General features: G+C 47.1%; 1 protein-coding gene across 1 annotated transcript in view; it reads right to left on the reverse strand.

Annotated features, from left to right (window-relative positions):
* Positions 1–16292: 16292 nt before the first annotated feature.
* Positions 16293–25961, reverse strand: part of xylt1 (xylosyltransferase I) — a 75694-nt gene continuing 66025 nt past the window's right edge. The window contains exons 10-11 of the mRNA XM_042087425.1: positions 24400–24733; positions 16293–20397 (exon numbers count right to left, since the gene is read on the reverse strand). Coding sequence (XP_041943359.1) covers positions 20069–20397; positions 24400–24733 — 663 coding nt within the window. The 3' untranslated portion in view covers positions 16293–20068. The remainder of the gene's footprint in view (positions 20398–24399; positions 24734–25961) is intronic.

A 25961-nucleotide genomic window follows, 5' to 3' on the forward strand; every position in this document is an offset into this window, starting at 1 on the left:
ATTATATATGGCTTGGTGACACCTATACAGGTAAATTCAGAGATTCTTAGAAAAGTGTATGGCTCCATTCTCTAACAACTTGTAAAGGGACTTTGTGCACAATCCCAGATACAGGACAAAAACAAGCAAAAGTGTTTAGGAAAAAGTCCACACACTCCTTGGTATTTTCTTTTCTTGATTTTATTTTCTCATAGTTTGGCAAGACGTTATGACCTTGATTGTTCTTCCTCAGATTCACTGCAAACACAGGCATTGCACATGGTCTAAATCACCTGGCCTACAGTATAGGGGGGAGCCAGCTCAGTGACTCATTAACCCTTACAGGTATGGCAGGCAAGCTTGTGGCGTGACTAATGCCAAACAAATGCATAAGAACATTATAAGAAACATTAGTAGAACTTTATATAAGACCAGAACAGATCTCTAGTGTATACAAATGCAGATTTTAAAAAATATACAGTTCAATCTTTTATTAGACTTTCTGTTCACAGTCCATATTACAAGTTCATATTACAGAAAAGGTCTGATTACAAAATCTTCATTAAGCCCTCTTGGGGCTAAAGTTCCCTGGTGGTAGATCTAAAAAGCCTCTTTTTAAAAGCTGACTGTCTATGTCCCCTCCTCTTCGGTGGTTTTTGACTTCCTGGTGGTTCTATCCCTATGAACCTCCAAATTTGTTTAACTGAACCGCCAGGGGACTCTTATCATGATTGTTTCTGATGTTGCTTCTGTGTTCACATTCTTGCGCTCTTGCAGCCCTGCGTGTTTTTCATACATGCTTTCCCACAGGGACATTTGATCAAATATACCTAATTAGTAGTGCTGCATGTGATTTTTCCTTTAACCCATAGTTCTTTTCCTGTTATAGGGTGATTAAAGGAGTGACATTTGTGTGTGAAATTGTCCTGTGCTCAGTGCCCACATGGATAATTTCCATCTGGAAATATTGCGGTGTTGGTGCAGATGGGCAGTCTGTTTTCATAGTCTCTGATGTTGTCTGGCCTCTTGTAGAAAATTAAAAATATAATATATAATAAAAAATAAAATATACAAAAAATATATATTGACAAATATGACAAAAATATATATTTTTGACACCTAAAATATAATAAAATATAATTCAATATATTTTTCCAAATAAGTACTCTTACCGACCCACACTCCATCAGTCTCCATAGCTTAACATGGCAAAAGTCAATCCCCTACTAATCTTATCTTTCTTAAACTGCTGTTCCATGTCACACCCCCTTAAATTATAGTATAAACAGATTGAGGAGAAAATTAAATTGAAACAGTGATGTATCGCTTGTGTGACGTTGCTGCCATTGCACAAGGCTATTGACCATTCATTTGGGTCCAGACCAGAGCAGAGTGTGTGCAGACTGCAGAGTGCTATTTCTTTTGATGGACCTGGGCCAGCTTCCTTGTGATGGACCTGGACCAACTTTCCTATGATGGACCTGGACCAACTTCCCTGTGATTGACCTGGACCAGCTTCACTGTGATGGGCCTGGACCAGCTTCCTTATGATGGACGTGAACCAGTTTCACTGTGATGGACCTGGACAAACTTCCCTATGATGGACCTGGAATAAACAAAGCAGAAAAAATATTTTGCAGCTTATTGTATAAAGTTTAAACATGGCAAGTTTCTCAGAAATGTAGGAAGAAAAAAATCAGTCTAACGACAACTGACAGATCTGTATTGCCTAATAGCAAGCTATTTTTTTTGTATTTTACCTAGCCTAGCAGCTAACATTAGCACTAATTACCATGGCAACAAGATTGCTAAATGAGCTTCAAAGCTATATCAACTATTGGGTCTCTTCTTGGTAATAGGCTAAAGCAGTCACTTTTGTTTGTTGTACATCTTCCAGGAGTGACCACCATTTTGGTCCAGGACCGTCTTTACAATGTTGGTCCAGGATCAACATGGCGATGTTGGTCCAGGATTAACATTGTAAAAACGGTGCTGGACCAAAATGCTAAAGACGGTCCCTGACCAACATTGTAAAGACGGTCCTGGACCAACATTGTAATGACGGTCCTGGAAAAACATGACAATGTGGGTCCTAGACCAACATTGTAATGACGTTCCTGGACCAACATTGTAATGACAGTCCTGGACAAACACGACAATGTGAGTCCTGGACCAACATTGTAAAAACGGTCCTGGACAAACATGACAATGTGGGTCCTGGACCAACATTGTAATGACGGTCCTGGACAAACATGACAATGTGGGTCCTGGACCAACATTGTAAAGACGGTCCTGGACAAACATGACAATGTGGGTCCAGGGCCAACATTGTAAAGATGGTCCTGGACCAACATTGTAATGACAGTCTTGGACAAACATGACAATGTGGGTCCTGGACCAACATTGTAAAGACGGTCCAAGACCAACATGGCAACGTCGCTCCAGGACCATGTACAAACAAAAGCTACTGCTTTAGCCTATTACCAAGCTACATTAGTAGTCCAAAAGTGTGCTCCTTAGCAAGTGAACTAACATAACACTGGCTTGGCACTTCACATAGTTGCATGCTGCACCTACCTATTAGCAAGCTAATTTGGTAGCATAAATTTATGTTTAGCCTAGCCTCTAACATATTAACAGCGGCACCAAGATTGCTAAATGAGCTTCAAAGCTACTTCAACTACTGTATCCCTTCAAAATAAGTTATTTAAAAGATGCATAGCCACTGAATTACCTATTAGGAAGCTAATGTATTACAGTAAATGTATGGTCCCTAGCCTGGCAGCTAACATTAGACAAACATGGAACCAAGTCAACAAGTCAACAAAAATAAAAAAAATCTAAGGGGCATATATTCAGATTCCACTCGGAATTACTTTATTTTACAACTATTTTCCACACAGATATGCAGGGACCTACCTTTATTGAGATACAAGTTGGTGATCCACTGATTGTTTCTGGAGGGAAATTTCAAAATGGCAATGGGAGAAGCAGAAGACTCACATTGATGACATCACAAGGCTGTGATTGGTTAAATAGTTGTTGGTCCAGGACCGTCTTTAGAATGTTGGTCCAGGAACAACTCTTACTTGAACAAATCACGGTCACCATTATATAGGGCTGGGACAGCGCGTCAACGTAATCGATGACGTCAACGCAAAAAATACGTCGACGCAAAATATGCTCGTCGATTCGTCAAGCATAACGTGTGCTGCTAAATATTTTTAATTTTACACCTTCAGTGTTTCCCATACGTTGACTAATCTGTGGCTGGGCGCCACGAAATCGAAACCACCCACCACACATTGATGTTCTATGTTGTACTATTTAAATAGATAAGATAAGATAAAATTATTTCATTGAGCTGCACTTTTTACTCACGCAGCCTTTCCTCGCCCCGCCCGCTCTCTCCCGTAACGAGCCCGCGGCTCCTCCTCTGCATGTGCATTTAACAAAATATTCATGATTGTTGAAGAAGGATTGTTGTTGCCACATAGAAGCACTGCATAGAACACAGAGGCTAAATTGCTATTAAATCCGCTTAGCAACGTGACCATGCTGCGCAAATTTGTTCAAAACTGCTGCATTAAAGTTAAAGTAAACTCTGCTAATGTCTCATCACAACATAGAACATTGAGGAGACTAAACTAAGTTAAGTTATGCAATCAAGCAGTATCTCAAAGCTAACGTTAGAATACTGTCTGGATGTCAAGTTTAGCAAGCTTACTTACAGCTGCTTGTATTTCGTTAGGCTACTCATGCAGGGCTCATTTTATTGAATCTGAATGTTTGCAAAATCCCAATGTAAATGGAAAAGTGTTTTCCAAGACTCAAAAGTGCTTGTCCCAAGGAGAAGTACGAACCGTTATTTGAACTAACTATGTTATGAATTGCATCCACACATCCGCAGCCTTTTAACTGCGCTCACGCACTCTTAAAGTGACAGGCACTCAATTAGACCTATACACTACTGAACTTTATTGAATGCTACCTCTGACTAAGAATGCATTACTTTGCACTTGTATAGTCTTTTATTTTGGAATCTTAAGAGCAATAAACATATATTGCAATGTTAAAGAATTCATGTTTTTTCATTCAAATATGTAAATCAATATGTATAAATTGCTATTAGTCAATTAATGGGGAGATAATCGAATCAAAATCGAATCGGACTGAGAAAATTAATCGTTAGATTAATTGATGCATCGAAAAAATAATCGCTAGATTAATCGTTTAAAAAATAATCGTTTATCCCAGCCCTAGGCCCAATTCATGTTCATAGGCCCAATATATCTGACTGCACCCCTGCCTCTTAGAGGAGTTCCAGCGATTTTTCACACAGATCTCTGTTTCTCAAGGTCACCGAGAACACCCCCCCCCCCTCTTAACAATCTGTTGCTGCAGCCAACAGCTAGAGCTGCCAGTCAGCCACAGTGCTATATTCTAGGGGCATGTTCATGAGGGATTGCTTTGCATGCAAGAAGTGTTGAGGAGAAGAAAAGAGAGTGGATCAATTGTCCTTAAGTAGGGAATTGTGTTGGTGTGCTTGCCCACCGAGCCCCTTGTTTGGCGGGCAGGCAGAGAGGAGAGGAGAGGAGAGGGCTTGGAAAGGAGGGACAGCTCTGCCTGGGCCTTTAGCCATTCTGTGGAAGTCTGTTTCACAACCATCATTACAGCTGCCATTTAACCAGCATCTACCTCTCACTCACTCACTCCCTCCCTCTCTCACTCACTCCCTCCCTCCCTCTCTCACTCACTCAACCTGCCACTCAATGGACACATTATTAACCGTCAAGGAGCGGCTGAGGAGGAGGACGAGGAGAACGACAGAATGTGGAGTGAGAAAATGAAAAGAGAAGCGAGAGTTGTTAAAAAAGTAGGGAAAATAAAGGCCCCTAAGCCCATTCCAGGCTTGTTAACATTTGAATAATGGCAAGCATCAAGGTGACTGTCGTCCCTGTCAAGAGCCAATTTAATTTCCTGATGGACGTTTGGAGATTGCCAGGCGAGAAGAGGCCTGTTTGGTATGCACGCTTCCCTCAGCGACGAGAGGAGAGCTATATGAAGGCTTTGATTTAAAATGCATTGGCCCGGGAGCTGGCCCCCGCAATTGTGATTGTGTGTACGGCTGCTGAGGGCCGAGAGGCATGATTGATTTCAAGGCAGTCGCTAACCCCAACTTAAACGCAGCATAACCCAGTTACCTGTTCCACAGCTCATCTCAATTATAGTCACATACAGCTCTCTCGCTTTCTTATTCAGACACACTCACACACACACTCACACATCTTGGCTGAGGTGAGGTGGGCTTGTACGCTAATGGTAGGACGGGTGATTAGTAGGCCTAAATGTGCTTTGCTGCCGTAAAATGTCGTTTTTACACCACACACACACACATTCACACACCTCTCTCTCTCTCTGTTAGGTGTGTGTGTGTGACTCCTGTTGTCGCCTCTTGTCGGCCTGATGGAGTGGCTCGGCTGCGTGACTCCCGCCCCAGGGGCGCCGCGCTAATTCGGCGAGCCCAGCCTGAATAATGAGCCGGAGCGCACGGGGTTGACGGAGAGGAATGGGAGCGTTTACACCGGACCGGCCAGCCGCTCGTATCGCAGCCGACCGCTGCCGCGCCGAGGGTTAATTACTATTGCACTGATAAAGCCTAATAAATCTGACGGGCGTAATGGCGGGAGCAGCCGCCGACTCCCCTCCCCACATCCATCTCGCTGTGTTTAAAACGCTGGGCTGGGCAGTGCAGCACAACCAGGTTCATTCTGGCTAGGTAGAAAGGAAGGGAGGGCCCTGTACCCCCCACCCCCCTCCCAAACGCTGCCTCCCCGGCTGTCTTTGGCTGGGTGCGCTGGCAGTGGGACAGCCAGTGGTGGAGCTGGCCTGGAAGAAAGCATTAACGAAACAAATGACCGTCTGAAAATGTAGCCTCAGTATAGGCCAGTGAAGCCCGCTCGTTCTGATTTCATTCTGTTCACATTAATCTCTCTTTGGAATGCCCGCCTATCTACCTCGGCCTCCACTTCTTCATCAGTAGGTGAGGTCTATGTGTGCTTTCAGCAGATTTACCTTGTCCATGCAGTCATTTCAAGGGTGTTACACAAGTGATATATCCACGTCTATACAGTATCACATATGCACAGCATCCAGTTGAAGGTTTATTTCTTTTGGTATTGATTTGGTACGGATTCCCACACATGGGATCATCAGCTGATACTTTGATGTATTCATATGCCAGAGCTTAGCCCTGGGCTAGGCGAGGGCAGGAACACAGGCCTTATCTTGGTCTGTATCTGAAACTGAACCTTTGGTCTGTGTGTCTGTGTGTGTGTGTGTGTGTCTGTGTGTGTGTGTGTGGATCACAGAAGAGAAAAAAAAACTATACAGTAGATCAGAGGATCCCTCCCATTTACAATTTAGATATGAGGGTTAGCCACCCCTAGCCTCAGCAAGCGTGTGATGGTTTCACCAAAGACATATGTGGCTGTTTGATTGATTTATGAACTCCGCTGCAGGCAAGTCGAGGAGCTGACTTTGACAGAAGGTCTTGCACCAAACAGGAGAGATAGATGGCAATGGTGCGCAGAACTGAAGGGGCAATTTCTGTCACAAGCTCACACACACACACACACACACACACATCCTGCCAAGCCTCTCAAGCTGTGATCATGTCTTAGTCTGCCATCGCCTCACATTTTCCCCTTCTACCAAAAGGTTTACATTTCACAACTCGTAAAGTAAGGCACTCAGTTTTAACAAGGGTTTAGCGAGACAGTCCCATACATGGAAAATGCATTTTACACCACTCAGAGTCGTTTTGGCAGTGGCTTTGTGACTCCGCCGGGAGATGCTGTAATGGGGGGGGGGGGTGTTGCGATGTCTCAGTTCAGTTGCACTCCAAGTATCAAATGCTGTTTTAGCTGAGAGAGTGGGCTTTTAGAAATAGACGTCGACTACCGCTGGGAGAATTTACATTATACACACACACACAAACTGTGAGGGCTCTGTCGGGACTCAGTGCCCCACATGGCTACAGACAGGCCAGCAAAGGCAGATGAGAGGCATAGTATTGGATGGGCGGTACTACCTAAGAGCAGTGCGTTAGGAAGCTCCGCCCCCCAGGTGTCTGTGCTTGCCTCTGGCCAGGTGCAGGCAATTAGCTGCCTTTTTAAAGCTCAACAGGACAACCCTCAGGCAGACTGGTGCCGTTGCGTTCCCACTTTTTATTTCGCGTTTAGACGAGCGTCTTTGGGTGGAAATCTGCATGCACGCGGTGACGCAAAAGTGTGTGAAATATGATGTATTATGCATGCCAGGTGGCTAGGTGATACTGTGAAGCACTGCCATACAACACCAAGAGCACGCGCATGTGTTGAAACTTCCTTCTATTTCTCTCTGTAGTAGCGTGAAATAGCCCACAGTCAAAAACCAAAACATGGCGAAGAATAGCTATCAAAGCAGCTAAGGCAACTTGAATGTCTGACTGATGGAAAAAATCCAACATGTTTGTTGTTGTTTGGCTGTACTGCACATGGATATGACGTCAACGCGTATGCGAGGATAGCCAGCGTGAGCAGCTCAGAGCACACTTTTGCGTTTTCAACCCTTTAGAAAGGAACGCGACGGTGGAGTGTCTTTAAGATTTCCACTCTGGAGGGTGGGTTCATTTTTTTTTTGCGTTTTTAAGCCCCAAAAACGCTGTCGCCGTCTAAACGAAAGGCACATCTGATAAAATATTTTGTCGGTTTCACCCGGGACCGTTGTCGTGTATAGCCGGCCTAAGAAGAGTGGAGACGTCAAAGCCAGTCGCAGGGTAAGGGCTTACGGCCACCCTTTTCAGAAGTAACCTGTTTGCCTGTTGTGGAACGTTGTGTTGTGATTTTGTTGAAGTGGAACGTAGCTGAAGTGATTGTGCTGCTGGAAGATACGACGGCTGGAACAGGAAAGAGGGCCTGAAGACTCGTGAACAGCCCACCAAAACAACCAATAGGGCTGGGTGACCAGGTCGGTGGCAGGGACCGAACTCCCCACTAATGTTGTCCTGTGTGTGTGTCTCACTCACTCTCACTGAAGATTTGAGTTGAACTCTGCTCCCCATCCCCTTTCCCCACACATTATAAATAAATTCCTAAGTTTGTTTCACTGCAACCTCTGCGTCTGACTGCTTTGTTCCAATTGGTTGACCCACTATTCTGCCTCGCATGGCCGGGCGGCCACAAAACTCACACACACATATACTCACTCACACTCAAATCCACTGACAAACAAACAGGTACTTTCATGAACACACTGGGGGCAGCCGTGGCCTACTGGTTAGCGCTTTGGACTTGTAACCGGAGGGTTGCCGGTTCAAACCCCGACCAGTAGGCATGGCTGAAGTGCCCTTGAGCAAGACGCCTAACCCCTCACTGCTCCCCGAGTGCCGTTGTTGTTGCAGGCAGCTCACTGCGCCGGGATTAGTGTGTGCTTCTGTTCACTGTGTGTTTCACTAATTCACGGATTGGGATAAATGCAGAGACCAAATTTCCCTCACAGGATCAAAAGTTTATATAAACTTATACTTACTTATACACTCATGGTCCATTACTTGTTCCTCTTCACACAGATACACCAGAGCACAGCAGGCACTCATGCTTTTTATCCGCTACGCCTCTTTCCTCACCACTCAACTTCCAACGATGTAAATTAGTGTGGTAAGTGTGGTTACCACAAAGTGTGGTAAATCACCTAATAGCAGAGCCCTATGACTGTTTTGGAAGGAGAATGAACGCACAGGGCTCTTTTATTAGGAGGTGCACCACTTACTCTGAGTTAATTTAGCAAGGTTTGTCACTAAACCACATTCTGGGAATAACTCCCTGGTCAGACAAACTACAACTAGGACCCTCACAATCCTCCAAACACACATATGCACTCACGCACATTATTATACGGCTCTTACGATTGCTGCTGAATGGGCCAATAACATGAATGAACCTTCCCAAGGTTTTGAGGTCCGATAATAACATATAATGACCACTGCAAAACATAAATGTCTGCTGTGGCAATGGTTTCTGTGGTTCCGATTCACATCTTTCATATCATTCCGCGAGTAGTCCGTTCACTTATCTAAATGGAACTTCATTGAAAGTGAAATACGGAAAATAATATGTTGCTATGCAACATCTGAAACTTTCAAGTTCTATTTGTGTGGTGAACTATTTTTTCCCCAGCGGAAGCCGCGAAACAGTAACACAATTATTTTAAAAGAAAAGTATGAAGTCTCTTTCCTCATTTCGGCAAATAGCCTTATAATAAGTATGATGATGTATTGTCTGCTGGTGATTGTCTTAAAAAAAAGTCTCTTCAGGACAAAAACCTGTTGTGACTCATTTTCCGATATTGACCGATGAACAATACATAATCCCCTACATTTTCACCAGTCCACCTCTTCCCTCACCACTGGACTTGCCTGGGCACTCATTGCATTAGTGTGCTGGCTGCCCTTTGAAGGCCCTGTGACCTGGAGGGTGGTGCGCCCTCTATTATCCTGCTCATGGTTCACCAAGCAAAGTTTGGTGGCCAGCCAACCCTGCTTAATGCGCCCAGGCGTCAAGATGGCCTCCGATATTACACTAATTGAGGCTGTTGCGAGACGGCACATTTACTCTGTTGATAAATTGTCGAATAAGATCCCCCAAGCCCTCCTCCTCCTCTGTTTCCTTCTCTCTCTCTCTCACCCTCCTTTCCCTCTCCTTCTCTCTCTCTCGCATCTTTGTTTGTGTGCCAAGCAGACGCCTCACACTGACAGTCCTTCCATGGGGAGATTTGAGTTTGCGCATGGCTGGTCAACCTTATTTGTATTATTCGTCACGAAGACACTGTTGTTCTAGGGCTATGCTGGGAGTTTCAGGCTAGGCCCTGTCTCTTATCTCTTTGTCTCTTTCTCTGTCATCACTCTCTCTGCCTCTCTCTTTCTCTCTCTGTCTCTCTCATCTCTTTCTCTGTCATCTCTCTCTCTGCCTCTCTCTTTCTCTCTCTGTCTCTCTCACCTCTTTCTCTGTCATCTCTCTCTGCTTCCCTCTTTGTCACTCTCTTTCTCTCTGTCTGTCTCTCTCTCTCTGTCTCTCTCCCTCTGTCTCTCTCTCTTGCGCTCCCTTGCTCGCTTGGCCTTATCTCTCTATCTAAGTGTATGCAGACACGCATGGCCATCTGTAATTCCCCGTGGCTCTGGGCTGTCTGAGCACCAAAATCCACCCCCCACCGCCACCCCACTCCTTTTTCTCTCATGTCACTGTCACAATCAAAGGACTTTTAGTGGCATTTTCCAAAACTGTGCAGAGGAAGTGTTTTGTTTTTGGCGGGCTGTTAAAATCCGCCGGCTTTGTCTGTGGGGGGTGGAGGTGGTCAAACGGTGCCGCTCCACTGCAGCGGGGTGGAGGTGGTCAAACGGAGCCAGCGTGCTCCCACAGCTCTCGGGCACAGGCCCGCCGAGAGGAGAGGTTGGGTGGCTGAGCCGAGCTCACCGCCTTGCTCCGCTAACCACCAAGCCCCCCCCCCCCCCCCCGCCCCCGATGGGCCACCTCACCTCTGGGCTGGAGGATTAGCCAAAGCCCCGTCTTTCCAGAGAGAGAGAAGCAGGCTGGGTTGATCTTTCTTCCTTTGTCTTCCTCTTCCTCTCCCAACATTTCTCTCCATTTTTCTGTTTCTCTGCCTTTTTCATGAGTGTCTTTCTGTTTTCATCATCCATCACTACATCAACAGAGAGAGAGAAATCCCCCCCCCCGTTTTCTTCTTCTTTTGTTTCTCTTTGAGCTTCTATCTTTGTCTCTCTACCTTCTCTCTTTCTTAATGTGTGTTTTCATCATCGCAATGCCAAGACAGACAGAGAGGCTATGGCATCCTTTTTTCCTCTGAAATTCCCCTCCCTCACTCTGTCTCTATGAATTTCTATTTTTCTGTTTCTCTCTGCTGCCTCTCTCTCTCTCTCCCTTCAAGTATGTCCCTCTGTGTTCACCCTTTCATGGGCTCCTCAGCCCCCCTCTCTCCCCTCTCTCTTGTTTTGTCTAATGGGGGGCCAGGCTCAGAGGTGTTGTGTCTGGGCCTCAGCCCACCTGAGATAGGAGGCCAGTGGACCAATTATCTCTTGGAGAAGAGTTACACAGACAAAAAAAAAAACCGACTGTCAAAAGGGTTGCTATCTCAGGCTTTCCCAAGGTGCAGGCAACACACATCAATAACATGGACCATACTCAGTCAACCATGAGAGGGTGGGTGGGTTCAAATACCCTCTCACTGGCTGTGAACCTCTCTGGCAAATACCCCGGCTTCCATCAGCTCATCGGTTTTGCTCCAGATTTCTAGCAGGCTCCAGCTTGAATTGATGGGCTGCCATGATGGGGACCTGAAGGTATGCCATGCTCACCACCAGAAATAGACAGGCTGGCAGCAGGAGTAGGGGGAGAGGAGCAGGGCTGCGCTAAAGTCTCCTCCATCCTGCTCAGGGCCGTGTCTGAGGTGGTGCTAATTGGTGCCAGGCAGGGGGCCAGCAGGATGGAGAGACTGTTGAGACTGAGGCTTGCCAGCTTTTAGAGGCTGTGTGTGTATAAGCGCTTTCAGACATACGTGTAAGACCGGAGGTTCTGCCGATGTTAAACGGTGGGGCCGTATATCTGAACGACATAACCGGTCATATGGAAGTCCGAATTTAGCCAGTTGTTCTACTACTCCCCCCCCCTTGTATTTCCTCCGGACATTATGTAAATTGTGCTGTGTCTGAATGAGGCGTAGAACATGCGGTTAAAATTCACACCTGGTGAGCGGGCGTGTTGGTGACGTTTTTTTCGTGCGTCCATGTGTTTAGATCTGACTTAAATGCCAGTGTTATGATTGAGTGGCATAGTGCTGTCCAAATCTCCGACCTGGAAAGATGCAGACATCACGGAGCTACTGTCCATGAGGGCATACAACATTTTAATAGAACACATGAAGGGAATGGCACGTTGTAGCCTACAACTGCATGGCAAGGCCAAACGAATTCAAAAGACTGAATCACCATTTGCAGAAGGCGCTGAAAAGGCAGTAGCCTACAGCGACGTCGTTGACGACAATAATAGGAGTATTTAATAAATTGTTAGCCAACACGGTTTTCTGTTCATTGATAGCCTTCCCATATGACTTGCTGAGCTCGTTGATATTTTTTGAGCATATGCCTAGAGAAAATGAAAACGAAGAAAACCCAACTTTGTTCTAAGCTCCTTCCGTAAACGCAATAGACACACATGGGGAGAGGATGCTTTTGGGAAAAAATAAACCATGAAAAAATGAACAACTTCACTGTTATGTCAGTATTTTGTTTGTTGCTTAAAAACATTGTATTATGGCCTTGAAGTCTTGAGTTAGCCTACTGAATTCACTGGAAGCCTACCATTTGTGCATGCTGTGTGTGTGGATGCTGTGTGTGTGGATGTCTGCTGCTATGAGTGTCTTACGATCAGCAACATGTAGCACCCCGGTCATCATTAGGCCTAGTCGCATGGGCAAATAAACGCGAATGGCACAGGACAAAGAAAAACCTTCAAAAGTCCTTTAGCCTATTAATATACAAAGGAGTTAAGAATGACGCGGGAACAGTACATGTTGACTGAGGGAGAGTCTCGGCTTGAGTGCAGAACAGAACTGTCAGGCTGACACCGTAAACAGTCCTGAAGCGAGCGACCAAGACAAGGCCTGGAGAAGGGTTTGCATTTGTAGTGTTGTCCAGCAGACACACACTTACCAGGGAATTCTGGGATCTTTAGGTCAGGCTACTCATGGACTCTTATAGCTGTGTCTCCTTTACTCTGCCTGTCTGCTGAGGAGAGGGGGGAGGGGAGGTGAGAGGAGAAAAGAGGAGGTGAGAGGAGGGAGAGGAGAGGAGAGGGGAAGAGGAGAGGAGTGCTGGGCTGAGTGTAGTGCTGCTGCAGAGATGAAGCTGTAGCTGCGCTCAGTGACTCTATTAAACACACATCCACACCCACACGTACTGTACACACACTTGCATCCACATATACACATACACACACACACACACGCACACGCTTGCATACACACAGGAATACACCTCGAGCCCCCACACTGGCTCTGATCTTGCCGGATGTTTTATGCTTGAAACACAAAGCAGACTTCAAAGTGAAAGGCCACTGGCTTGTGACAAGGCCTGTCAGCATTGGGCTGCCACAGTGCCTCTGAAAGAAAGGCTAAGGGTCTCTTATTCATGGGGTGTATTTCACTTGAACCATAGCCTCCCTCCCTCTCTCTCTCCTTCCCTCTCTCTCTCCCCCTTACGACCCCTCCCTCGGTGGATTACTCTGCGCAGGCCATCTTGTCTTGTACCCCGGCGTGTCTGGACGGGGATGTGGCTCTGAGACGGCCGTTGCTGGACAACGCCGGCACTCCCGAGCCCCTGGTAAAACTAGGCCAGGCCAAATGCACCGTGAAGGAGGCTAGGGCGTGGAGTGGTTAAGTGGTGGCTGCTTCGCGTGTTCCCGGGCTGGTAACAAGCCCTGCTGAAAGTGTAGCATTCCTTTGGACAGACCCTGGAGTGAAGGAGAGATCCATTAGAGAGAGAGAGAGAGAGAGAGAGAGAGAGAAAGATAGGGATGATGTCATATAGTGAGATAGAGGAAGGTGGAGAGAAGGAGAGAGTGGGAGATAGAGGAAGGTGGAGAGAGTGGCTGATGGGCAGAGTGAGAGATGGACAGAAAGAACATATAATACATAAGATTAGAAATGACAAAGAAATAAAGACATAAAGAAAGTGTAATGGTCATAGAGAAAGGAAAGAAAGAGAGTCGTAAGAGAGTGACGGACAAGAAAAAAGAGAAGGAGAGAAAAAAGGTAGAAGTCTGATGGACAGAGTAGAACTGAAAGAGAGGAGAGAGATGGAGGAGAGAGAGCAGCAGCAGCAGCAGCGACATAATTTCCCAGCCAGCCATGGATCACAGGGACATGAGGCCTTTCTCTCTCTCTCTCTCTCTCTCTCTCTCATTCTCTCTCTCCTGTCTCCTTTCTTTCACAGGGACACAGTATCTGAAGAAAGCCCTCACCTCACAGCCAAGGACCAGCTAGCATTAGTTTCACCAGTCCATTGAGAGAGAGAAGCGACAAGGAGAGATGAACTGAGAAGAGAGGTGTGATGAGGAGGTGTGTGTGTGTTTGTGTGTGTGTGTGTGTGTGTGTGTGTGTGTGTGTGTGTGTATGAGTGAAATTTACTCATGTGTACCTCTAAAAGAGAAATGTTGGCTAAGGCACTGAGGACCTCTCCTTAGCAAGACTGCCTCAAGGCGTGTGTGTGTGTTTGTGTCTGTATCTTGTGATGGAGGAGTGTTTGTGTATAGTATGTGTTATGTATAGTACGTGTGTGTGTGTGTTGTCTTGTGTGTTTATGTGTGTGTCGTGTTGTCTCTAGCCTATGTGTTGACATGTGTGTACAGAGCAGGTGAATGGGTGGTGTGTGTGTGTGTGTGTGTATTTGTTTACCCTGGTGGAAATAACAGACCTTTCCAGTCATTTCATCTGGTGCTGTTGCTCCTGCATTCATTTACTGGCCGTGCTCACTACGAGCCTCCTTCTGCCCATAGATGGACTTTTCTCTCCAAGCTTCCCAATAAAAACGCAGCTTGATGACTCACTCTCGAAGCAGCGGCTGAGATTTTTACGCATTTCCCCAGTCTGGTAACGTCTGCTGGAGAATTTATTTACAAAAGAAGCATATTAAAAGCCAATGAATGAGCGCTGTGTTCCTGCTCTGGATGCGACGGTTTGCCAGCAGGGTTCCTTGACACATCATTAGCTAAACGAGTTTACCGCCGCTGACTCGGAGCGGAGCGAGCGCGCTCAGTTAGGGCCCCCGATCGCTCCGATGTTTGGCCTGTGGAATGATGGTGGTTTTTAGCACTGACTGAATAGAGAGATGGAGAAATGGATGTATATGGAGAGAGGGAGGGATAGGGAGAGAGAGAGGGAAAGAGAGAAGGAGAGGGAGAGATGGATAGGGAGAGGGAGGCGGATTGATAGATGGATAGAGAGGTAGGGAGAGAGAGAGATGGATAGGGAGAGCGAGAGAGCAGCTGTGTTGGATAGCTGCAGGTGAGACAGGTGTGGGCTATGGTGGTGCTAATTAGACGGCTGCTCCCTGGTTGGTGCCAAGAGAGCAGAATCGACAGGCTCGGCTGGCACTTTGATCACGGATAGAGGCATGTTTGGGGGGCCTCGGTAGGAGGGTGTGTCTGGGGATCACACACACACAAACACACACACACACAATGTACACATGCGCTTATAGGCAGAAGCAACTGAAAGCTGGGTAGGTACACTGGAGACTCAAGATTGGGTGTTTGCCATGATTTCAAATACTCTTTTTATTCTGCACAAATTCACTATCACAGACACAGTTCGTGGAAGTATCACATGTCAGCCATCTTATCTGCATCTAATGGATCTGTGTGTCTGCTGAATCAGCCAGGTGCTCATTAGTCTCCCATATCACAGAGGTGTGCTTTTGTATGCGACTGTGTCTGTGAGTGTGTGTGTGTGTGTGAAAAAGAGAGGTGTGTTTGAGAGTGTGTGTGTGTGTGTGAGTGAAAGAGAGAGGTGTGTGTGTGTGTGAAAGAGAGAGAGGTGTAGCTTGTTCTTTGTTGTTTCACTGGTCTAGATAGATAGAGATAGAAACAATTTGTTTTATTCCTTCAAGTTTTTTTCTTTTATTTGAAAATTCAGTTTGAAAAAGAAACATGAGATAAACCCAACGAAGCAGTGATACAGAAGGCATTTACAACAGCAGAGATTGTTCTTGTTTCATTTTTGGTTCGTGGAAAGAAAGAAAGAACAGGAGAGAAGGTAAAGAAATGGGGAAGGAGAGAAAAATAAAAATGTTCTCAGAACAAAACAAAATCAATAAAATAAAACAAAATAAACAAATAAACCAAATAAACAAATAAAACATGCTTGTTCGACGTTCACAGAAGGAGAATCTGGAGTTCCTTAGACAGGACGACAGCTAAGGCACAGAAATACCCCACCCTGGGCTGGGGGAGAGACTGTGTGTGTGTGTGTGTTTGTTTGTGTGCTTGTATGTGTGTATATGTGTGTGTGCATTTGTGTGTGTCCGTCCATATGTGTGTGTGTGTGTGTGTGTGTGTGTGTGTTTGTGTGTCCTCATGTGTGTGTGTGTGTATGTATGAGAAGGAGGGGATTCAGAGAATATTGTGCAACAGTTGCTCAACAAAACATTCCAGCACAGAGAACAACAACCTGGCATGAAATTCTCCGAAAGGCCAATGATCATTAAGAGCTCTTTAAAAAGGAAAAATAATAATAATAAAATAATAAAATATCACATCCAATTCTGACAATGCTTTCTCACTGCCCCTCCAAGTATTTCAGTTAAGATATCTACAATCTTCAGTGCCAAATACTAAGACTGACTCTAGATTCATATTTGGACACTTTTGACATTTTAACTTAAGGTTATTTACAATACTTTTTTCTTTCTTTTTTAAAAAAACATCTGTCCATTACAAAATATGTCTTACATTTATCATTCCTAACAAAATAGCTATAGTACATAAGATGTTTGAGCATTTGTTCACTCATTGAAACCGTGAGCACGCACGCAAAAAACGGTCTACTTGTGTGTTTGTGTGTGTTGGTGTGTATGCGTGTGTTCTTTCAAAGAGGTAAGTTGTGGTGGACTTTATCTGGTCCAGAGTTGGCTGTGTGTGTGTGTACATATGCACAGCTGGTCAGTTAGTTGTGTATATGTGTGTGTGTGTGTGTGCTGGACTGACATTGTCTGCTGTAGAGCCGAACCTCAATGACAAAGATCATTAAACCAGCGACCTCCAGGACCCTGGCGTATGGTAGAGGCCTTAAACCCAAAGCAGATGAGATGAATAGTCACTGTTTTATCTTCATTAATCTTTATATTTTTTTCTTCAATGTCTTGTTTGTTGTTTTTCCATCAAATATTTTTCACCTTTTTTTTCCACACAATAATACAGTACCGATGAACACTACTCAGACAAGCATAGAAGGGATCCAAAGTTCCTGTGTATGTTTTTTTTTTTTTCAATCTGTAAAAAGAGTCATATCTCAAGTCTTCACTGCCAGGCACCCCACGGAGAGTAACTCACACATCTGACACGACGAGTGTTTTCTTGTTTTTTCACTGGAGGTGGTCGTCCTCCATTGGATCACATGTCAACGCCGACACCTTACTCAAAATGTGGCATCGAAAAACAAACAAAAAAAACGACTGGGGGTGGTGGAGAGGCAGAGGAATTGCCAATCTGAGAGGAAAAAGAGAACGAGGTCTGTGCCACGAAGAAAGGACCTCAGGGGCCACAGAGGTCAGATGAACCGGCCTACAGACCACACCCTAATGAACAGACTGAGCCGAAAAGCTAAATGTGCAAACGTATCGCTTTTGTACACTCCACCCCTCCCCCACGCCTGCCTCCACTTTTAGGAATTGGGGTAACGGTAGCCTTGCCAAATAGAATTTTAAAAGAGTCCAAGCAAGCTTGAAATCTCCCCTGCTAAAAATAAAAGCTGAATAGACGGAAACTTACAGAAGGGCCTGTCATTATTCTAGGGCGTTAGTAATCCTGGGTATTTCGGGCTGTCCTTCTACGTTTCTCTTGTCAAGGGCTAGCCTACGATGCTGTGCAACTCTCCGAGAGGAGGGAGTGAAATAGGGAGTATAGGCCCGTTCTGCACCGTTCTGTTCCAGCTCAACTCACCGACACGGAAAAGAACAAACTGCATATGTGCAAAACGACTAGCCCAGCTGATTTTCCGTACCAATTTTCTAGCAGAGAATAGAGACTACGGTAGCCACCAGGCCAGGGGAATTATAGGTGCTCACTCACACACACACACATACACACAGACTCACAGTCGGCAATGACAGGCAACGCAACCAGACACGTTAAGCGGCTGGTCTTAAAAAGATCAAACGGTTGGCCCCCCCACTGGCTCTTCAAACAGGGTAATGAAATGTGCTTGAGAAGAATGCCAACCAGTGTACAAAAACACAACACTAGTGAAGGAGTTACGGTGCGCCACGAGATCGAGGTGTGTTTTATCATAGTTACAAGGTTGGGAGGGGTGAGGGCCTTTTTAAATAAAGGCAGATTGGTTACAAAAGGTATTGAACGAGCTGCAAAAACAGCATATAGACATTAGTCATTGACTAAAAAAGTAGCTATTTCATTTATATAAACACATGAATAAATAGCCAACACACTATTCTCACTCCTACACACTCATACTTCTGCTTAAGGGATATCCAAAAAGGCAAGAAATAATATAAAATAAAATAGAATAGAATACTAGTTGTCAAAGAACAAAACTTGAAATGTCTTCCCTTCAGGAGTGCCAGCACAGCTGACACGCAGCATTTTAAGTTCCAGGCGGCCAACGCAGACCAGCGGCAGACAACGGAGAAGAGAGGAGAGGAGAGAGGAGAAGTGAGGAGAGGAGAGAGGAGAAGTGAGGAGAGATGGGAGAGGAGAGAGGGGAGAGGAGAGGAGAGGAGAGAGGAGAGGAGAGAGGAGAGGAGAGGAAAGGGGAGGCCGCTTCTGTGCTTGGTGCCTGTGACGTCGCCGGCAGCACATCGCACACCACCACGGCGCTTGCGTCTGGACGCCTCCTACTCCGCAGGATCTCCTGCTTCGCTTCTGTGCGGCACCCGCCGCGTCGCTAAAAACAAGCAAACGGAAGCTCTCTTTCGCTCTCTCTCTCTCGCCACATCTTTCCCCTCTTCTTTCTTTCACTCGCCCTGCTCATCTCACGTCGATTTGGAGCGTGAAAGAGAGAGGAGCCTGAGGGCGAACAGGAAGCGAACAGGGAGCGCTGCTGCTGCCGCCACTACTGCAGCAAACCAGCGCTGAACTACAGCAGTGCAGCACCAATGCCTCTTCCGTCCGCTCAACTCTTTCTCTGGATTGTAGCCTACGACTGGCCGCAGTGTTCTGCTCTTGAACACATCTAGATAGAGGCTTTCTAGTCGCAGTGTGCTGCTCTTGAACATATCTAGATAGAGGCTTTCTAGTCGCAGTGTGCTGCTCTTGAACATATCTAGATAGAGGCTTTCTAGTCGCAGTGTGCTGCTCTTGAACATATCTAGATAGAGGCTTTCTAATCGCAGTGTGCTGCTCTTGAACACATCTAGATAGAGGCTTTCCAGCCTCAGTGTTCTGCTGTTGAACATATCTAGATAGAGGCTGTCTGGTTGCAGTGTTCTGCTCTTGAACACATCTAGATAGAGGCTTTCCAGCCTCAGTGTTCTGCTCTTGAACATATCTAGATAGAGGCTGTCTGGTCGCAGTGTTCTGCTCTTGAACATATCTAGATAGAGGCTGTCTGGTCGCAGTGTTCTGCTCTTGAACATATCTAGATAGATAAGAGGCTTTCTGGTGCAGGGGGCTTGATTTTGGTCACATTGGCCAGTGTGGAAACGCTCCTTCCTGTGCTTATTATTATGTAAGAGCTCTCTTTTTATCTATTACACACCAAACCTTGCATCAGTCAGCCCCAGACCCGCTCAGCAAATCACAGTTTCTTTAGTAATCAAACTACAATAAATTAAAAAGAAAAGGAATTAAAAAGGGACTAAAAAAACTGACGACAGCATTCTTTCAGCCTGCCTAAAGCAGAATGCACTTAGCTCATGGACAAACAGCAGTTACATCATAAGAACAACTGGCTGCTGTATAAGTGTGTGTATGTGTGTGTGTGTGTGTGTGTGTTTTCTTTTTGCCCCTCTTATAGTCAACATATATAGTCAACATTAACAGCGTTCTGCGAGGGGAGAGGGAGATGGGCTGCTCTGCATAAACTCTGCACAAGCAATGGTCGAGAAGAACAGTTGAATAAATAAAAAACAAAAAACGACAACAGCAACGACAACAAAACAAAACAAAAACATGTCAGAAGAGAGAAGCCATCCCGTGAAGAAGCCACAGCGCCGACAAAACACACACATCGTCAGCGAAAGCAGCGACAGCAGTAGGAACTGGAACCGGAGGCCCCCCCATCTCGTCCTGTCCAGTCACGGCTGCTACCTGATGCGCCCGTCGCTCCCCGCGGGCCCCACGCGGGACTTGGGGTCGGGACTGAGGGAGCTCCAGGGGGTGTTGCGGCAGGCCTGAAGCACAGGGCAGCCACTGGGGCTGGGTCCGGCGCTGCAGACGTCCACGGCCGACCACACCTCGGCTACCAGGCCGTCCACCCAGCGCTCCAGCTCCGGGCCGGTCAGCCCCGCATGCTGCTCGGCCGCCTCCACTTGACCCAGGTGCACGGGGATGTTGAGGATGGGGTTGAGGCCGTGGAAGCTCTGCTCCATGTAGCTGTTCTTGGCTGGCCCGTTGTGCAGCTTCAGGGCATCCTCTGCAGGGGGGGGGGGGGGGGGAGAGAGAGAGAGAGCGAGAGAGAGAGAGAGAGATGTTTATTTTCATTTTTCTTTCTATTTTCTTTCTATTTTTTTTTTTGCCACTATTGTAACTTTTACAGTCATTCCAGTAAAAGCTAATAGAAGTTTTGTCTTTTTGAGAGAGGTAGGGTGTGGATCTGATGTGGAGATGGGGGGAGGGGGTGAAGAAGGGAGAAGGGTGGAGGTGGTGTAATTGGGGTGGGACTGCACAGAGGAGGAGGTGGAGGTGGAGGGTTTGGGTAGGATAGAGAAGCCGTTGTGCAAGATGGCAGACGTTTGGAACAAGGTTAGTGGGGGCTTGAGAAAGAGAGAGGGGTTAGGTTAGGTGGGGTCCAAGGATGAAAGAGTGACGGGTGGGGTTGGGGGTTGGGTGGGTTAAAAGGTAAGGGTGAGGTTGTGGGAAATTGAGGGTGGGTGAAGAGTTTTTGTGGAATGAGGGTGGGAACACGTGAAGTGGGGGAGGGGCGGAGGACAAACAGAGAGAGAGAGAGAGAGAGGTTATCAGGTTAGAGAGGACTTAAGTCAGATCATAAAACACACTTCCATATTGGAAAAAAAATGGCAGTGTGAACTGGAACATGCTGACTTGTGCGTTATTGAATCGTTAACGTGTGTGCGTGATGCGAGGAAATGTGTAAATCATCGGAATTACATCTGTCCAATTTGCCTATTGATTAACCCTGCCCTAGAAAGGGGGAAGCCCATCAATAACCATTAGCATCAGGCAAAGCCTCCAATAGTGCATTATCATACCATTACACTCCACACTGTGACACCAAAATCTCATTTCCCTCAAGTCTTTTTCTCATCAACACAGCTGTATCCATTAATATAATGCCCACTCCACTTGAGTGCACTTCATTCACGTCAACAACGGCGTCTAAATACGTTACTAGCGGTGTTTGTTTGATCCCTGGCGGTATTGATCTGCCATGCTTCAAGTCATTCAGTGACCCAGATTCCTGTCCATCTCTTTTTTTCCAACCTCGATTCCTATAATGTATTCCCAGTGGCTAGCTCCGCCCAGTCAGACGTCACAACCACAATGAAGTCTGTGTGTGTGTGTGTGTGTGTGTGTGTGTGTGTGTGTGAGGTCCCGTGTGTGTGTGCGTTTGTGGTGGCTGGGCAGCGCTGTGGGCCTTAGAAGCTGAGGCCTGCTGCCTGGCCGGGGCGTGGTGCTTGGCAGCGGTGCGCTGCGGTGTGCTGTGGTGTGGTGCGCTGAGTGAGGCCTTGGACCGTGCTGTCAGTGCTGGAGGTAAAGCGGCGAATTCCTCAGTCCACTCTCGCTCTCACACCTACCCTCAAACCACCCACTCGCCAACGGGCCTCTCTGGCCATCTGTGTCCTCCGCTCCAACCCCAACCCCACCACTGCCCCCAGGCCCCCCCCAAAGCTTCTCCTCCCTCTAATGCCGCTACTCTTCCATCCAGAACATTCTATTTCACGGAGGGCAACTGGCCAGGGAGGAGGTTCCAATGTGTGTTCACATCACACGAATACACACACACGCACACGCACACGCACACACACACACACATACACACACACACTTGCACACACACATAGACGTATATGTAGCAGACACGCACACACACACACACAGAGAAAACATACACATATACACACTAACCCTATACACACACGCAGACACACACACACACACACACTGAACTGACTAGCTTGTGCTGGATAATATTGAGTTGACCAGCTTGTGCTGTATAAATGCACTCCATAAAATTTTACTAGCTCCGTGTGTAGAGGATCAGGCTCCCCCCAAATCCCCCACCACCGTTAATCATAACCCTGCACTGGTGAATCACTTGCCCTTATCGGGCTATCGCAGCCCATCACATCACGGCGTGAAAACAATCTCCCCGAGCTCGTCAACCAATCAGATGTTTAGGGCACGGTCACATGACCCGCAGCAACTGCCTTGCGATTGATTCACGCAAGAGCGTTGAAGCCTGAGAGAGAGTGTGTGTCTGTGCGTGCGCCTGCCTGCGCGTGTGAGTGGGGGTTCGCTGAGTCTTGGCGCTCCTCTCCTCTCCCGCTCCTACTTACGCTCCTCTCCTGCACCTACTGTGTGTGTGTGTGTGTGTGTGTGTGTGTGTGAGAGAGCGGGGGTTCGCTGAGTCTTGGTGCTCCTCTTCTCTCCTCTCCTGCTCCTTTCCTTCTCTCTTCTCTTCTCCTCTCCTTCTCTCTTCTCTTCTCTTCTCCTCTCCTGCTCCTTTCTCTCCTCTCCTCCCCACTGCTCCTCCTCTCTCCTGTCCCTCTCCACTGCTACGGCGTGGGTCCGCTCAGATAAAAGGTGACCTGGGTTTGTGCATATTACTCATACCTGACCAGCAGCTGCAGCTATATATAGGCCTCGCGCGGAGAGGGGAGAGTGGCCGTGCCATTCAGCTCTGTGCCAAGTCGGCCCACGAACGTGTGTGTGTGTGTGTGTGTGTGTGTGTGTGTGTGTGACCTCAGAGGCCATCAGAAAGAACTGTGTGCGGTACACTTGAAAGCCAAAACAAAAACTTTCTAACGGTGTGTTCTGAAAACAGATAAGATATAGATATTGTCTCCTGCCAGAGCAAAGAGCTACAAAACCACATTCGGTCATGGTTGGCTGCTGCCTATTCCTGCAGCGAAATAAATAATTTACTTTAAAGGTAAGCTGGTGTTTGTGCTGTGTGTGTGTGTGTTTGTGTGTGTGTGTGTACTGTATATGTGTGTGTGTGTGTGTGTGTTATGTCTGTGTGTGAGAGTGTTTGTGTGGATATGTAAGTGTGTCAAAGTGTGTGTGTGTGTGTATGTAAATTCTCAAACATATATACTGTTCATGTGTGTGCGTGTGTATTGAAAAGGCCACCATCTCCATTTGTCCAGGAGATGTAAAATACAGATGATTGTGTTGTCCTGTCCCACAGTCCAACGGGACACTGTGCCCTCTGAGTACCACTCGATAGGCCCCTGGATCAATACCCCCAAAACAGAGGCTATCATCGAGGAGAGCTCTCCATGTCCCAGCCCACCAAACAGAACAAAATTCGCCACTTAAGACACCTCCCTTAGGATGCTCCAGCACTTCTGCTACCTTGGCACCTTTTTACACACAATTGCTCAGTTAGTGACGACATCCAGGCTTGCATCAACCATGTCTGAAGTGCACCTCCAGAGGCCATCAACACGAGCTGCAGTCTATCAGCTGTAGCATGTCACATTTTACACTATTTCATATGCATTATAGCTTTCACACTGTTTACACTGGGTTTGGTACAAGTTACCTGTTCACAACTGCTGTTCTGTTACTATATGTCTTATGTATGTAGTGTTTTCTAGGACAAAAATTATGTGTGTGTGGGTTCATCTTTGCGTATGGGCTGGAGTGTGTGTGTGTGTTTGTGTGTGTAGGCTCACCTTTGTGTATGAGCTGGTGTGTGTGTGTGTGTGTGTGCGTGTGTGTGTGTGTGTGTGGGCTTATCTTTGTGTTTGGGCTGGTGAGTGTGTGTGCGTGTGTGTGTAGACTCAACTTTGTGTATGGGCTGGTGAGTGTGTGTGTGTGTGTGGGCTCATCTTTGCGTATGGGCTGGTGTGTGTGTGTGTATGTGTGTGGGTGTGTGTGTGTGTGTGTGTGTGGGGGGGCTCACCTTTGTGTATGGGCTGGTGTGTGTGTGTGTGTGCGTGCGTGTGCGTGTGCATGTGCGTGTGCGTGTGGACTCACCTTTGCGTATGGGCTGGTGTGTGTGTGTGGGTGTGTGTGTGTGTGTGTGTGTGTGTGTGTGGGGGCTCACCTTTGCGTATGGGCTGGTGTGTGTGTGTGCGTGTGGACTCACCTTTGCGTATGGGCTGGTGTGTGTGTGTGCGTGTGTGTGTGGGCTCACCTTTGCGTATGGGCTGGTGTGTGTGTGTGCGTGTGGACTCACCTTTGCGTATGGGCTGGTGTGTGTGTGTGCGTGTGTGTGTGGGCTCACCTTTGCGTATGGGCTGGTGTCTGTGGTGTGTGAGGGGCGTGATGAGGAAGCGCGTCTCGGCCACGGGGTTCCAGTGGTGCAGCACGCGCAGCGTCCACATGCCCGGCCGCAGCGGCGCGTTGAGGGGCGGCCGGTAGTGCGTGAACTCCGACCCCGCGTCCACCAGGATGTCGTAGGTAGCCGCGATCACGTTGGTGGGGTCCACCCAGACGACCGTCGCCGTGACGTTGGGACCCTTGCCCCAGCGCTGCATGCCCACGGGCTCCTCCGACGGACCCATCAGGTTCCCGAAGTTACGGAAGAGGCGCTCCTTAGCGTCCCAATCTGTCCCGATCTGAGAGAGAGAGAGAGAGAGAGAGATGGGGGGAAGAAAGAGAGACAGAAAGATAAAGGGGAGATATATACACACACAGAGAGGGGAGGGGAGGAGAGAGAGAGAGAGAAAGAGAGAGAGAGAGGGAAAGGATTAATAAGATAGACAGGGCGTTATATCAGGCTCAGATATCAGTGAGTGATATGAGAGGGAGCTTTGAGGTCAGCTTTTGATCCAGAGTGTTATTAACTGTCTCGGGTCAAACAAGGTTGTGTCACACAACACTGATTGACAGACAGGCCTGTCTGTGATTGGCTGATGCCTTGTGAAGGGGTGGGTCTGCCTCCAGGCGAGAGCTCCACAGCTCCCCCGGGCTCTGTCAGAGAGCGGCTCTCTGGGAATCTGTCAGATCAGCACACACACACACACTCGCAACCAAACACACACACAAGCTCATACATACACATACACAAACACACACATGCGCACACAAGCACATGCTCACACGCACACACACACAACCTAATACCTAATACAAACACATACCTATATGTGTCTGATATGGCTATCACAGACACACACACACTCTAATTCTCTGTAACAGTCTCTCAGACTAACAAACACACACACATGCATCCTATGCAGTTGGTCGCAGTGCCTAGTGCCCCCCTGTAGAACACGTGCACTTCTCCATGAAACCACAGTACTTGGAATCCTGCGTAGCAATCAAGCACCCAGCCAACCAAACAACCAACCAATGTAGAGGGCGCAGCATGGACCAAAATGGTGCAGCTAACAATGTCATTTTAACAATTGCTGAGTCATTCGCACCACACATTCCACTGGCTTAATGAGCTATTAGAGAGTAGCCTAGCCACCTATAAATAAAGCCATTTTGACTTCACACTAGCTGTGGCTGAACATTCTACATTATTAGATGATTACGAGGAACGTGGTGCATTGTGAGGGGATGACAAAAACATTCCGTTTTGTTCCTGAATGCTGCAGACGCTGTGGCCACATGTGTCCATTTCCACTGGATCCTTGTTAGATGTGAGTGAGAACCTGAAACTCCTTAAGTGATCTTCTAGGAGACTTACCGAGGACTTAAGGAAGATACCCAATCCTTCCTGCAAAAATCAAAGCAAGCTTGTATGTCCCCCTCCCCCCTAAAGTCGTAAAACAAGACAAATCAATTTCATCCTCTGGCTCCCAGTCACTGCCCCAGTGCCCAGACCCCGTGCTGTGC

The sequence above is a fragment of the Alosa sapidissima genome, chromosome 3 (genome assembly GCF_018492685.1).
Source record: "Alosa sapidissima isolate fAloSap1 chromosome 3, fAloSap1.pri, whole genome shotgun sequence".
Classification (NCBI taxonomy): Eukaryota; Metazoa; Chordata; class Actinopteri; order Clupeiformes; family Clupeidae; genus Alosa; species Alosa sapidissima.